Source organism: Mytilus californianus, unplaced genomic scaffold (assembly GCF_021869535.1).
Source record: "Mytilus californianus isolate M0D057914Y unplaced genomic scaffold, xbMytCali1.0.p SCAF_3, whole genome shotgun sequence".
Taxonomy (NCBI): Eukaryota; Metazoa; Mollusca; class Bivalvia; order Mytilida; family Mytilidae; genus Mytilus; species Mytilus californianus.
Genome location: NW_026262679.1, coordinates 128,410,153 through 128,425,806, shown reverse-complemented (window position 1 = coordinate 128,425,806; position 15,654 = coordinate 128,410,153). Strand labels below are relative to the sequence as shown.

Genomic DNA, 15,654 nt, shown 5'->3' with positions numbered 1-15,654 from the left:
TGCACTTTGATTCGATAAACTCACTGAATATCATACCACATCTCCTTATTTTTATATGCATTACAATTTACATGTGCATGTAATTGTAAATAATATTTATATATATATATCAGAACAAACTTCATTGCATCACTTTTATTTATGCATCCTTTGGCACAATACAAGTTCTAAAATTACACAACATAAAACAACTAAATGTTATTTCAGATGAAAGTTTTGTTTCAGTTCCATTCATAGGATTTATTAGAATTTTGTATGTTTTGCCAAGTCCAATAATTAGCTCTATGTGCACGTGTTAATTGGAGACTTTTCTATCCCGTATAAGAGTTTTGGAACTAATTCTGTTTCTTTTTTTGAAAAAAGTGAGCAAACAAATCTTGCACATTTAAACCTTTGTCTGCCATCACACTGTCACCTGGATCACATAATTGAACTATTCTACATCTTTCAACTATTTCACAGTCACTGGTACAACCAACATATGCATTAGAGACATAGTTGACTAAACCACCAGGTGTCGAACATACAAGTATTTTCAGTGTTTCTGTTTTTATATGATGAAAAGGTTGCCTGAGCTCTAGAAGCTTTAGGTTTTATCACGGGATATTCTGTGCTGTCAATAATAATCCAAGTTGTAGGAAACTTTAATTCTAAGTTGGATGGCGAAAAATACCTGACTAAACCACTAAATGGCCAAGTGTTAGCCTCACGCCACTGTTTAGACATAAAAACAATCCATGTTTACACAATATTCATAACACTAGTTTCAATCTAGAATCTAGACAGTTCAAAGTTGGTTGTATAATGCATCAATTTCATCAAAGTCATAAAAAAACTGATTTTCAAATGACACCCTATCAATTTGAAAATATATGTATCTCAAACAATGTGCTGTTGGACCAAGTGTGGTCAAAACAAATAAAAATTTAGTATACAACTCTAAACCGGTATAAAAATGCATGGCTGTGTCATGTGTCTTCATTATAAAATTCTCTGCTGAAAATATAGGCATTGATGGTGTTTGCGTAATTCCATCTGTGAAGCTCAACATTAGCTCGGCAGTTGGTGGTGGACAGTCATAAATCCTGTCTGCAGTATGAATTACTTCTTCAGGAAAACCAACTTTACAATCAAAACTTTCCTCTAGATTTCTACTACAATATTCATCAAGTTTAGTTCTTTTGTTTTCACAGGAAACTGCCCTGATTTTTCTTTAGGCTGGGATTGGCAGTAGACTTAAGTCTCTGTATGGTGGGTTTGTGCCCTGAAAAAGGTTATAAAACATTAGTTTTTTGATAATTAAATGAACTTCCATTAGCAATGCATACTTTGTACAGAAGCAAGTTAACTCGTACCATTGTAAACTCGTACCACGTAAAATTGTACCAACGTAAACTCGTACCACTGGGAAGTCGTACCAATCAGAACTCGTACCACTGCAAACTCGTACCATTAAAAATATATTCAAAAATACGAAAGTTTTATGATTTTTTTTTTGGTAAACTAAATAAAAAAAGTTGAATTACTTGAATTTTATACTAGATTTTAATGAAAACTTAGACAAAAATACGAATGTTTTATGATTATTTTTTTTTAAGCTTTATACAAAAAAATTAAAATATCTTTGAAATTTATACCAGATTTTAATGAAAACTTAGACAAAAATACAAATGTAATTTCTTAATTACCATGCTAATAAATATATTAAATTCCTTTGATTGTGTGATTATTGGTTGATTATTAACTAATCAACTTGTTTTTTTTTATCTTTAACTAATCAACTTGTATAATCATATAAGCATGGTCATATTCTGCTGAAATGTGCTGAATATTGTATAAAAATAAATTTCATACTTTCTAACTGTTGGTCATAAACAATTTTAAACCTTTAAAACACAATCAATAAATTCTTTCATTAAATAAAATTCCTTTTAGAAACAATAGAAAAATACCAGTGATCTGGAAGGATTTTTTCTCTATGGGCCCAGGGCCCCCCAAAAATAAATTCAATGAGCCATTTTTAGAATTAATGGGCCATGCTGTCAAATGAGTGGGCCATTCGTTTACAATAAAAAAAAATAAAAATAAAAAAAGTGTATATTTCACTGTACTTACAAGTATGATTCTAATTAATATCATGGATATTGTTCCTGTGATTTTGTAATTTCAATTTCAATGAATATACAATAACTTCTTCCAAACCGGGCAATATTTACGATAACCTTTATTTACAATGTTAAAACTTGTACTGTTCCCTTGTTCATGTTTATGTTTTTTTTTACATTAAATTTGGGTCTTCGTCGATACCATACTTATTCCAGACGTTCCGTATTAGAGGACGTTTCTGGCATTTCCTCTGCACTTGTATTATTATTTCTTCACCACGATGACAAGAATAACAGTAGAGAGCAACGTTAATTGATAAGACACAACAACAATTCGCTGAAGACATGTTTACAAAATGTCAAATCGAGCCAAAGACCAAAACAATTGACAAGGACAGTTAAGTCCCTTTTATTGAGACAAATACTATGCTATTCATAAAAAGGCTTTTGGATTTTTCAATCGAAATAATAGCAAGCTTACTTAAAAGTTTACAATTAGGTACTAGCCAATTTTCACAAATTTAAAGTTGTTTATAAAAAATTTATATCATGAATGATGGTTAATTACATTTTTTGGGTTATCAGTCATACCGCATGTTGCATTCGTCACAACTCGGCCGATTCCGTACATTCATCTAACGGATAGAAGGAGAGTATTGCCGATTGCCGCATGTTGCTATTATTACCATAGGAAAACACCCGAGACGTCCCAAAAATATATAGGTGCTCCTATCATTGGAGTAAACACTACACAGTTGTGTACTCACACATGGCGGCACGAAATACGATCGGAAATCCATTTGACGATATCTCAACGTTTCAAAACGAAGTGAAAAATATCATGCGCCACGCGGGCTCTTACATTTGTCACTCTATGCGCCATTTCTGGTCGATAAGCGCAATTGGCGCAAGGCGCACGTCCTTCCCGATCACTGAAATACCCAAATCTATTCAATGTTACTAATTTGGAATGATTAAAAATTAAATCAAATAGTTGTCAGTAAAAGTTTAAAAAAGAGTCTATTCAAGGGAGACAACAAAGCCAATCTGCCACGGTTTTCTCTATCCAATTAGACAAGGAAAATTAGCTACAAATTGGTTATTGTAATTTCAAATTATATACATTTTACAGACTTAAGAGGTATTGAGTGAAATTAAAGTATATATTCATCATTAAACACCATTTGAATGCATTTAAATAAGTTGGTACGAGTTTACAATGGTATGAATTTACCGTGGTACGAGTTAGCAGTGGTACGAGTTTGCATTGGAATGAGTTTTTGTTTAGTGGTACGAGTTGACATTGGTACGAGTTACAATGGTACGAGATAACTATAATTCCTTTGTACTCGTAACCTGGCAAAATATTAACTAGATTTATTCATTACAATCTGTATAAAACTATGTTAGCCTGATTCAATGTACATCAAAATGTATGTTATGTTAATCCAAAGGACAAACAATGAGAGATGTATGCAACAAACATACATTGTTTGTACCTAAATAACTATAATATAGATGAGAGCATGTCATTGTTTTGTTCCTGTTAACATTGTCATTGATATTTTTCAAGAAAGTCTATGAGGCATAGCTTATGCATTCCTGTCATTACTACATAAGCATAATTACTGCTAAAATAATTCTCAGTATGATATACCTCTTGTAAGAAATCATTATAATTGTAGCAAGCACCAAAAAATCTCAAACAGATCACATTGAATCGTAATCCAAAAAATTATGACGTCTTGAATTAACCACCCCCTTTTATTCTAAAACGATAATTGCGGTTGCAAACTGACTTTGGTTTATTCGCATGGCGATTACATATATAACTATATATTTTAAAAAGAAAATACAGTTTTACCATGAATAGTTTCCTGCACGTAGTCTTTTTCAGTAAAATGTGCCTTGCAAACAACAGCTGATTGAGATGGACTCCACGATTTCATCGTGTTCTCGTCCAATCTGCGTATGGGCCATGGCGTTGATCCAACTTTTCCTTCTTTTTAAGTCATTTGGAAATGCATGTCCTCCTCTTAAATGACATCCAGGTACACAACAACAAGTACTTGGCATCGTTAATTAAAAATGCAACTGTAATAGTTGCACAGTGCAGAAACCGGAAGTTGAAGTACATGATCGGCTACCACGGCGCCACCTATTCAGGAACGATAATTTGCTACTTTATATAACTGCGAAATAACAAGAACGTTAGACGGGTTCACATGCATAAACAGAAATGCGCTTTAAAATTGTATAATATAATTAATGTTCAGTCGACTCTTAATTATTATATCAACGACTGAAATGATTTATAAACATCTAGATTGCAGATAACACTCGAAATTAACCCGAGCTCTTTCCACACGGAATTCAAATAATTCTAGTTTGTCAATCGGTTGACTGCTTATAATGCAAAATACAAATATATCAAAAGTTTTTAAAACTAACAAAACACAATGATCGTTTCTCTATTTCCCAATGTAAATGAAATGAGACAAAAAACATTTTATACCACAATAAGAAGAGGAGAGAATCAACATTTTCCGGATCTACTTGGAGCTAAATGACCCCCCACGTAGATAAGTTGAATATCGCGGAAAGAAATATTAACACGGCAACTAGAAAGGCATTAAAGCACTGCCTTTAAAAATTGCCTGTATATAGAAGACTATCTTACTTCAGTTCATAATGTACACATTTTTCAGTGTTTTTGTCCCAGACACAGTAAGGATCATATATACACGAGTCTACACATTGATGGTTCCCACAGTCATTCTGGACATTAATCTGTGTTACTTTATGGTCTGTTCCAAGGTAGACATACTTGTCCTGCAAACAAATTCAATAATTAAAATCCTGTGTTTGTCATTTCATCAGTTTAGTTGTCTACTAATAATAAAATTATTTTCAATAGAACAAATAAAATTTATCTATAAATTATCCTATCAGATTGAATAACATTATATTTTGTGATAGGACTCTCAAGAATAATCCATTGCAGTAAGATTACTGTGTTTCTGAAGAAGCTTTGAGCTTTCAGATGGCAGATCACTTTTTCAAGTTGCAGTCTGAAATCATTCCTTCAAACTAATCAACTGGTGAATTTGTTTAGCCCAATCAAAGTTAAGGCTGTAATTGGTGAAAAGAAGACTCACCAAAAAATCAAACAGCTTATTGTCAGGCGTCAAAGTATTAAAAAGAAAGTTTGACTTTGATGTGAAAATTTCAACTATAATTACAATTTATCATAAATTTGATTGAAGCATAGTTTCAATTGCAATCCTACATGTTATACATGTACGATCTAAAAAGAAAGTTCAATTATGTATTTGTTAGATGAGTGAAAAATTGTGTAAAAAAATACTGAATTCTTGATGGATAATATCTATGTCATGCTTTACACTGGGTTGAAATCCTGGCTACAATGTCTGCTTAGCGTTGTTACAGCCAAGCGTAGAAAAACAAGTATTCTGAGAATATTGCATGGCAATACATAGTCCCCTACCGGTTAAGAATTCATTGTACTGGAACAAAATGCTAACTTGATCTATAACTTGTCATGGTGTAAACTATATCAACAAGCATGACGAAAAAAAAGTGTGGAAAACTGATTATTATCAAGTGAATTTTCTAAGTCCAAGGACCATAACTCTGCACAAAACATCAGACCGGAACAAAATTCGAACTTGATCTGTAACTTGTCATGATAACCCTATATACCAAATTTCAAATCAATATCTTCAAGCATGATAAAAAAAAGTGAGGAAAACTGATTTACCGGACTGACGGATGGACAGACAGAGAGACAGATTCATATTCATTTTCAACTAATCAGCAGCAAGCTAAGAATTTTCAGTCATATGGCAATGCACCATTCTTGGATTCAATAAATTCTTTGCAGTGAGTCAGGATTCAAGGTTTGGTTTACAAAATAATTAATATCATAGATTTTGATGACAATCAATTTCTTGAAAGGTGAAAGGTAAAACTTAATGCCCCCTCCGCTATGGCGGATGCATAAAAATACCATGGCTTGGTATAAGTGCTCTGAACATGCTGTAGTCTTTACCAACAAAATTTCATTCAAAATACTTATTCAAGCATTATGACTAGACCATGTACCTTGAATGCTTTGATTATTTGAAATCCTAACATATAAAGGGAGTTAAATTTCCCATGGTAAAAAGTGGGGAGGGGGTCAAAATACCATAGCTCATTAAAATTGTTAAAACATCTTTAAAAATGAGTATTTGCTGCTTCTCTACTTTGCATACAACATTCAGGAGTAAGATCAAAGACTAACGGCCTAAGTTGAATAAAAAATTTTGATTGAGGGTTTAGTGTTTAATGTCAAGTGGCAAATATTACATGCTATCAGGATAAGTAAATGGTAATGTGATCTGAATAAGAACACTGGTTCTCAAGGTAAAATCCATTCTGACCAGTCTACTCTTACTCTAAATGCCACATACTTGTATGCAGTCTCCATTTTGTTTAAACTTGTCTCCAATTACAGTACTTACATGCTGTTTCAATGACCAAATAACTTGTGTTTCATCAAACGGAGAGTATATACTGGATACGTAGGTTTTGTATTCTTTATCTTTATCCTGTGATGCTATTTTATAAACTTTTCCACGATCTGAAAAGACATATACATCTTATTAATATATTCAGGATAATAATATGGGACAAAAAAGCTAGAAGAGGAGGAGGAAAGTCATTAGGTACTTAAAATTCTTTGAAAGATTCACTGAAAACTAGTCATGATTTAATAAGGAGTTGTAAATACCGGTAGCATACCAATAAATTGTTTGGAAGAATAAATGGATGCAACAACCAGTATATGTAGAGGTGCTTCAGTAAGTCGTGGTCAAATGGAGTCTTTATCCAACATAAGAAAAATGTCAGTTTTAATTTATATTTGTTTTAGTTACCCTCTAGAAAGATGTTCACTGTTCAAATTTGTCTGACATTCTAGACAAAGTAAGTATCAAATAAACGATGATAACTATTTGGGGGAGTAGATGGACTTTCATTAAAAGGATAGTCACAATATTTAGTATGATATATCAAACTAACTGGATCCAGCAAAAAACACATAGCCATTTTTAACTCCAGGTGCAGTCTCCATCTCAATTTGTTGAAGTTCTTCACCAGGGAGGTAAAAAACTGGTTTTCCATACTTATGCTGTACTGTTTGGTGCATGAGTGGATGATCAACAATAAATCCTAGGACTGTGTCTGCTGTCTTTAAGGAATCATTGTAGCACTAAAATACAGAAAAGAAATGTTCAAACAAAATACATGAAACAAGAGGCTGTCAGAGTGACAGCAAACCGGATTTCCTGCAGAGGTCGAACCCTGAACAGTTGAGCAAGTATGGACACAAAATTTAAGCTTAAAACAGCTCTGAATTAGGATTGTGATTGAATATTTGACACAGCATAGGTTTGTTAGATTCAGCATTTCAAAGAACCCTATAAATTCAATTTTTGTTGAAATCAAACAAAGTTTAATTTTGGACCAACTTGAAAACTAGGCCCAAAAATCCATTATTTAAATACAGGTTTAGATTCAGCATTTGAAAGAACCCTATATATATTTAATTCATGTTGAAATGAAACACAGTTTAATTTCATCCATATACTTATTAATTTTCTGTTCAAAGGGAAATAACTCAAACTGAATAAATGATATACAAATAGTTTTCTAAAATTAGATATGATTTAACCACTAAAAAATAGTTCTGTAAAATTAGATATGATGTTATATCTATTTTCAAATTATAATCAATAAAATTAGATATGATTTAACCACTAAAACATTGTTAGAATCAGCATATCAAATTTAAATAACCCTATGAATTAAATTTTAAATGAAATTAAACAAAATTTTAATTTAGGACCCTTTGGACCTCAATGTGGTATTATCTAATTAATAATGAAAATAAATACAGGTTTAGATTCAGCATTTCAAAGAACCTTATATATATTCAATTTATGTAGAAATCAAACACAGTTTAATTTTGGACCCCGATTTGGACCAACTTGAAAACTGGGCCCAAATTAAGAAATCTAAATATATGTTATTTAATAGAATATAAGCTTAGTTTTTAAAGGAGTTCACTTCATCAAAAAAAAAAAATTATATATATAGCATTCAGAAAATTAGTTTATACAGAATAACAAACAAACCTACCACAAAATCTCATTTTTCATTAATACAATGTCTTTTAAAAATCTATAAAACTAATCAAACTTTATATATATAATTAACCATTTCTGTTCAAAGGGAAATAACCCAATCACATAATAAGTACCACTTTTGGCTACTGGAATGGGCTATAACTCAAAAACAAGAAAATTGAACTTGACCTTCATTTAGTCACAGGAAACAACATATCTTAATTTGAAAAAAATTCGTCAAAGCCTTTTCATGTTAATGAATGGACACTGTTTGGCAGAAGCCCGCCCAATCGCCCGCCGTACATCCCCAGATCAATAACCGATTTTTCCTTCGAAAATCCGGTTATAAAATGTACAGCTAAATTAAATTTCACTGACCACTCACAAAATGTCATTGTAAAATATATGTACATAAGGTGCAAAGTACTCTTGCTATGCCTAAAAAATAAATAACTATTTGACGGTGTCCTTAAATTTCAAAGTGTTGAAACACTTTAAATCCATATAATTATAGGAAATAATTTTTAATTATAAAATAATCATAATTATATGTCAATCTACTTTACCTGGCCAGGTCTTGGGATAGGAACACTGCTAGCCTTTGCCTCTGTCCAAAAAGACATATCGCTATCCTGTGTTTTAAAAGGACCATTCAATACTCTGTCTATCTCAGACTTTTCAAAAGCACAGATTGCTGAAGCAGGCAATCCATTGCTGTAAATAAGAAAAATTATGACATTATCAAAGAGTATGTTAGCTAACCTTGAACCACCGAGTTGCAGTTAAGTAAAAAAGTGAATAAGCAGCAATGTAAAACTATCTTATTCTTTTGGTTTTTTTTTTTGTTATTTGAAGAATTAAGTGTTAATGGCAGATATTTCATTGTTTCTGTTCAATTTATTCACAACTCTAAAGATTCCAGAAGATTTAGAGCTTGGCCTATCATATAGACACCTGTCTATACTTGAAGAATGTATGTTGCCCTGAGATGTCTTTTGGTTATATTTGTCACTGGGTTGCTGTCTTATTGATGTATACCCCACATCTTGATTTATTCATAAAAATATTTTGGGATGATAAACAATGAAATGGAATGTAAATCTGTGACATCATCACTAACATGTATGCCTCTTACACAGCAGGAAATGAGAATTTGTTGGCCATAATCACCCTAAACACCTTTGAAAGCATTTCACTGTGCAGTTTCTGAGGTGGCAGGTACCAGTTTTGGTGTACCAGAACATGTGTCCCATGCAGAAATTTTGTTATTGTTAAGTAATGAAATATATAATTGCATCATGTGGACTGAAAAAACAAATGAATATAAATTTTAGGCTATTGTGCTACATAAGTTAGTAGTTGCATACACAGGTTGGGGATTTCCTTCACATATGGGACCAGTCATAAGTAAAAATTGGGGTCTCCTCTCTTAATTTCATCCAATCAAAGTGGGGAAAAAATTCAGTTTTATGTAAACAAAATTTCTTGAGATTTTGATGGAAGGGATAGGTGCCTCTAATTCATTGAATATCATTTATCTTTTGAAATTTGCCTAAAATTCTTGCCTGACATGAGCAGATTTTTGAAGTGAGGAGTAGATTTGTATCAGAGCTTCACATTTTTTTGCCTTATTTGCAATGCATTTATAAATTTTAAAATCTCCATGGTGGACAGACACCCAAATTAACAGGTTTTTTATGGCAATAGCTTACACTAATCATATAGAATAGATGAGCTGATAACACAATATAAACTTGACTAAAATAACTTATCATACTTACGCATAAGTAGTAAAAAGACCATAGAATGTATTCTCATCAACTGAGACTACATCTTCTGTAAATATAAATATTAAAACATTTCTTAATTTCAGTATATAATGATATTCTTTAGAGATAACGTTTCATGCAACAGAAATCTACTGGTAATAGTAGAGTTCAAAGTTTTTGTTTTGCTTTGAATCTGTGTACCAAATACTGCAACCTGAGTGAAGGAACTTTTAAATACTGCAACTAGAAAGCATTTTGTCTAGTCTGGGCTTTAATAGCTTATAATATAAATTGCTTTGCCGAGTGCAGCTGGATACGACCGCAGAGGTCCAACCCTGAACTGTTGGGGCAAAAATGGACACAATATTCGTGCTTGATACAGGTCTGAATTTGGATTGTAATTACATATTTGACACATAAAAGGATTCTGACACAGAATAACTGTAGTCAAAGAACTTAGAATTGGTTATATGATTTGAATTTATATTCAATTTTTTGCTTTTGTGCAATACACTATGCTGTTGCGAATTGACCTCTCCCCCCCCCCCCCCCCCCCTTTTTAAAAAAAAAAAATTAAATTTGAAGGATTTTCTTTTTTGATTTCTGAAATCTTGAGGAGAAAAAATTGTCCCCCCCCCCAACCCCCCACCACCAATTTTTTTTTAACCTCCCACCCCCTTTTTCCAAAATAAATTCTATCCCTCAGTCATGGTCATAATTTCAATTCAAATTTCCAATGGAGTTTGCAATCATAATAACCCATTTAAATACATCATAGAAGTCTTAAAATAGAAAATGACATACATAATCATAGCTAAAATTAATTAACCTTAATCAGCATTTTTAAAATTATTAAAATAGTAACTTCTAAAAATGAATTGACAGCTAATCACCTCAAGACAATAAAAAAATTCTTTATACATAATTTAAAAGCAGTGTAAAGGAGGTAATTCAAAGTTGGTTTGAATTACCTCCCTTACACTGTAATTTTCCATTAACCAGGACACCCTTGTTTTTTCTCACTTTTTTGCCCCTAGTTCCTAAACGGTTTGAGCCATAACCCCCGAAAGCCAATCCTAACCATCCCTTTGTGGTATGGAAACTTGAGGTATAATTTCAGAGATCCATACACTGTTCCACAAGTTATTTTTTTGGCTTCTAATTCCTAAACTGTTGGGACCATAACCCCCAAAATCAATCCCAACCTTCCCTTTGTGATTATAAACCTTATCTTTAAATTTCATGAGTCCGGAAACGAAATGTCTTCGGACGACGACGACGATGTGATACCAATATACGACAAAAAAAAATTTTGCGGTCATACAACAATATGGGTTTTGGCTCATTGTTTAAGGCTGTACAGTGACATATAGTTCCTTACATCCACATCATATCTCTGGTGGTTAGTTGTCTCTCAATTCAAATGAAATCACATCTTCTTCTTTAAAGAAAAATAATGATTCAACCCCAAAAAAAATAACTGACTTGAAAAATTAAGGAATATTTTGCAAAAGTCTGACTTGATCGATCATGTTTTATAATGCTGTAAATCAGATATTTGGAATGTGTTATGACTTTGATGTAAGAACTTACGTATGACATCAAAATACAATGGGAAAGCTCCCGACAGGGAACAGTTCAGTCGAGCTTTCTGGTAACTTGTCCATTTATTTCTTAACAAGGAATCACCACCTACATCTTTCTGCAAAAAAAATTAAATAAAACACTAAACTTCTAAATACCTAACTTCCTTAAATATATACAATTACATAATAATGTAATACCATACACAAACAAGAGTGCACATGCTAAAATGTCTCGTTTGCTTTACTGACCATTGATTTTATTTTGAAAGTCTTTAAAAAGATAAAGGTTTTACTAAAAGTATTACATAAACTTAATATTTTTAATGATCTATGACAATGAGGTCAAGGTCAGATAAATCCTGCCAGACAGACATGTAAACCTTACAATTATTCCAAATATGGAATATAGCTGAACAATTGTTTATGGTAATTGAAAAACAGACCAAAACACAAAAACTTAACATTGACCAATGAACAATGAAAACGAGGTCAATGTCAGATGAAACCTGCCACACTGACATGTACCCTTACAATCATTCCATACACCATATATAACCACAGCTTATAGCATTTGAAAAATTGACCTAATCATGTAACTTTAACCTTGATCACTGATCCAAGAAATGAAGTCGAGGTCAGGTGACCCCTGTATGACAAACTTGTAGACGTTACAAGGAACCCATATACCAAATATAGTTATCCTATTACTTATAATAAACGAGAAATTCACATGACAAAAAAATTAAATTTTTTTTTCAAGCAGTCACTGAACTATGTAAATGGGGTCAAGGACAATGGACATATGACAAACGGAAACTTTGTAACACAAGGTATCTGCATACAAGGTATGAAGCATCCAGTCTTCTTCCTTCTGAAATATAAAGCTTTATACAATGCTGCTGTTGGATAGTAATCCCTGTCTCGACATACTGCCGCTCTTGTCGCAAAAATAATCTGAAATGTATTGCTTTAATGCAGCTATTTCGTTGGCTAAAATAGAAGTGAGATATATTTGGAGGAAGACATCTTTATCAGGATTTATAGCCAGTCAAGGTCATTTACCACCCCAGTTATAGACTCAATCAGGAAGTCTTTTGCTTAACTGTGAATTATGTCACATACAGGAGTGATACCAATTAGCCATGTGGTTATAGACTTCAAATTACTTATTATTTGAAACTTTGAATAAAAATAACTATTTTGCACTGAGGCAGACTTTCGTGTGAACAATAAAATCCAATTTCAAGTATAGTATACATTTTTTATTTGATCTCTTCAAAAATGTCAACCATGCCTTTTTTAACTATTGAAAACTAACATATGTTCATTAATAATGATTAAGGGTCTGGCTGTGTTTACAGAATAGAGCATAATGGGCAAAAAGTTCACAATAAAGGATATTGGTAGAGAAAAATAGGCTAAAAAATAGAGAATAGAGAATTATGGCAAAATAAAAAAAGAATAATGAAAAAGGGGTTAAGGAATGAAGAAATGATGGACCTCCATCCCGACCCTTGTGAATGAGTAATGTTACTATCAAGTTAATGTAACAAACCTTGCAGACTTTTCCTACACGTGAATACAATTTGGTTTCTATAAACTCTGTTTCTACAGCTATTTCTCTAAAGAAGAAGAAAACTCTTTCATCTACACTAAAAGAACCTGCAAACTGGGGATCTGGAAAAAATAGAAAATGTCAACAGGTTTATTATATTATATGACTTTATTCAATATACATCAATGTCTGGCTAAATCATGACTATCTTTTCACCATATTTATTTAAAACAAGAAACATCAAATATTACAATTGAAGAGATAACAAAAAAGGAATAAATAATAATAAGAGCAAGCAAACATTGTTTTTATGCATGTTCTCTTATGGTGGTTGATGATATTGATGTATTAAAGCTCTTGTCTTTCAGTAATTCATATACTCATGTAAACAACATAGAGGTCAGGTCTTCTCTTCGGTACTTGGTCATGAACAGTTTTTTTATATTTTTAAGGACTTAATTAAAATTTGGGAGTTAACAAGAATTCTTAAGAGTATTGCATGGCAATACATAGTCCCCTACCGGTTAAAAATTCATTGTACTGGAACAAAATGCCAACTTGATCTATAACTTGTCATGGTGTAAACTACATAACAAATATCAAGTCAATATCTTCAAGCATGACAAAAAAAAGTGTGAAAAACTGATTATTTGTGTGAATTTCTAAGTCAAAGGACCGTAACTCTGCACAAAATCATCAGACCGGAACAAAATTAAAACATTATCTGTATCAAGATAAAACTATATACCTATTAATAACCTATATCTTCAAGCATTACAAAAAAAAAAGTGTGGAAAACTGATTGAGTGAATTTCTAAGTCCAAGAACCATAACTCTGAACAAAATCATCAGACCGGAACAAAATTCCAACTTGATCTGTAACTTGTCATGATAAAACTATATATACCAATTATTAAATCAATACCTTCATGCATGACGAAAAAAGTGTGGAAAACTGATTTGCCGGACTGATGGATGGACAGACAGACAGACGGAGTGCAAACCTAAAGTCCCCTTTGACTTCGTTGGTAGGGGACTAAAAACTTGTGAGCAGAATAGAGCTAGTCTAATCAAACATATTCCAGTACTTGGGCATGAGAGCATTCAATGTCAGAGGTCAAAGTTCAAGATTACAACAAGACTTTTCGGTACTGAAGGTCTCAAGTTTTTATCAAAACATACTTCAATGCTAGGCCATTGGAAAACCTTTAACCTCATTCAAATTCAAGTCTGATTGGTAATGAGAATGTTGCTGAAAACTGACAAGGTTTCACCATCAGGCTATTCAGCAAAAAATGTGCTTAATATATAACAGATATTAAAAATTAATTGTGGAAGAAAATGAAAATATGCAGATTGTCATGTAAGAAATGGAAGAATTAAAAATAAGCAACTGACCACTGGTAAAGTTCTATAACCTACTTTTCATCCATTTATTACTGAAGACACCTTTCATGAACTCTGCTACTACTCCATCAGGTCGTTCTATAGGTCTGTAAATTGTAGATCTATCAAATGCTGTTGCTCCATAATACATTAACTCTTTATTATTTGGGTTGCCATTTTCTGCAACAATAAGATTTCATTTTACACAATTTTCATGTCAAATACAGAAGTATATTTCAATTTCATAATTAAAGAACAGAGTTCCATTTGTCCCCCACATTGTATATATTTAATCTGTCACTGGACACTACCTAAATAAAGGGGGAATGTGTCCATGGGACATAGATGATGCCCCCGCTTGCATATAACGTTATAAAGGGAAATAACTCGAAGAACTGTAAAAGTCACACTACCAAAATTTGTACTTGATCTGAGTTTTGTGGTAATAAGCTTTGTTTATAAGTTTCTTAACATTTAGTTGAGGCAAACTTAAGTTAGAGAACGGAAACCAATTTTGGGATGTACGTACGTACTTACAGATGGACAAGGGTAAAACATAATGCCCCCTAAGCTATGGCGGGGGCATAAAATTTTTTTTCTAGTTCTTCAAACACTTTTTATAAATATCTTAGAGAAATACACGATTGAATGCATTTTCCATACAATTAATATTTCCAAGTGGCAAAACTAACAAAAATCATGATCAGCACTGATTTTAGAACTTGTCCAAGACATTGCTGATATAAACCTTTGATATAAATTTCATGACAATCTGGCAATAATTGAACACATGAGAGAAATTGCAAAGTAATTTTCCATATTATTAATATATCCAAGGGGCTTTACTCTTTTAAAAATAACTGATCAACACTGATTTTCGAACTGATATGTACTGATAGTAATTATCAATCACAAGTTGTCCCTATCAAACTTACTTAAGCAGATAACTTAACATTGAAAAATGCTTATCAGTTCAAAGTCACTGGACTATGAATTAGGGGGCAGGGCCTCAAAAAATAGTGGTCAAACTGATATGTACTGATAATAATGCAACTTTTTACG

General features: G+C 32.3%; 1 protein-coding gene and 1 long non-coding RNA gene across 5 annotated transcripts in view; both read right to left on the bottom strand.

Annotated features, from left to right (window-relative positions):
- The window catches only part of LOC127736178 (semaphorin-2A-like), a 112,615-nt gene that overhangs the window by 13,595 nt on the left and 83,366 nt on the right, over positions 1-15,654 (bottom strand). For all 4 annotated transcript variants that reach the window (XM_052246749.1, XM_052246748.1, XM_052246751.1 and 1 more), the window contains 8 exons: positions 14,629-14,772; positions 13,207-13,328; positions 11,659-11,767; positions 10,078-10,132; positions 8,863-9,010; positions 7,191-7,380; positions 6,632-6,750; positions 4,786-4,937 (listed from right to left, as the gene is read on the bottom strand). In XM_052246749.1, coding sequence (XP_052102709.1) covers positions 4,786-4,937; positions 6,632-6,750; positions 7,191-7,380; positions 8,863-9,010; positions 10,078-10,132; positions 11,659-11,767; positions 13,207-13,328; positions 14,629-14,772 — 1,039 coding nt within the window. The remainder of the gene's footprint in view (positions 1-4,785; positions 4,938-6,631; positions 6,751-7,190; positions 7,381-8,862; positions 9,011-10,077; positions 10,133-11,658; positions 11,768-13,206; positions 13,329-14,628; positions 14,773-15,654) is intronic.
- LOC127736186 (uncharacterized) lies at positions 121-4,296 on the bottom strand. Its single transcript, XR_007998845.1, has 2 exons — positions 3,970-4,296; positions 121-1,264 (listed from the first exon to the last, which is right to left on the bottom strand). It is a non-coding gene; the product is annotated as an uncharacterized LOC127736186 (long non-coding RNA).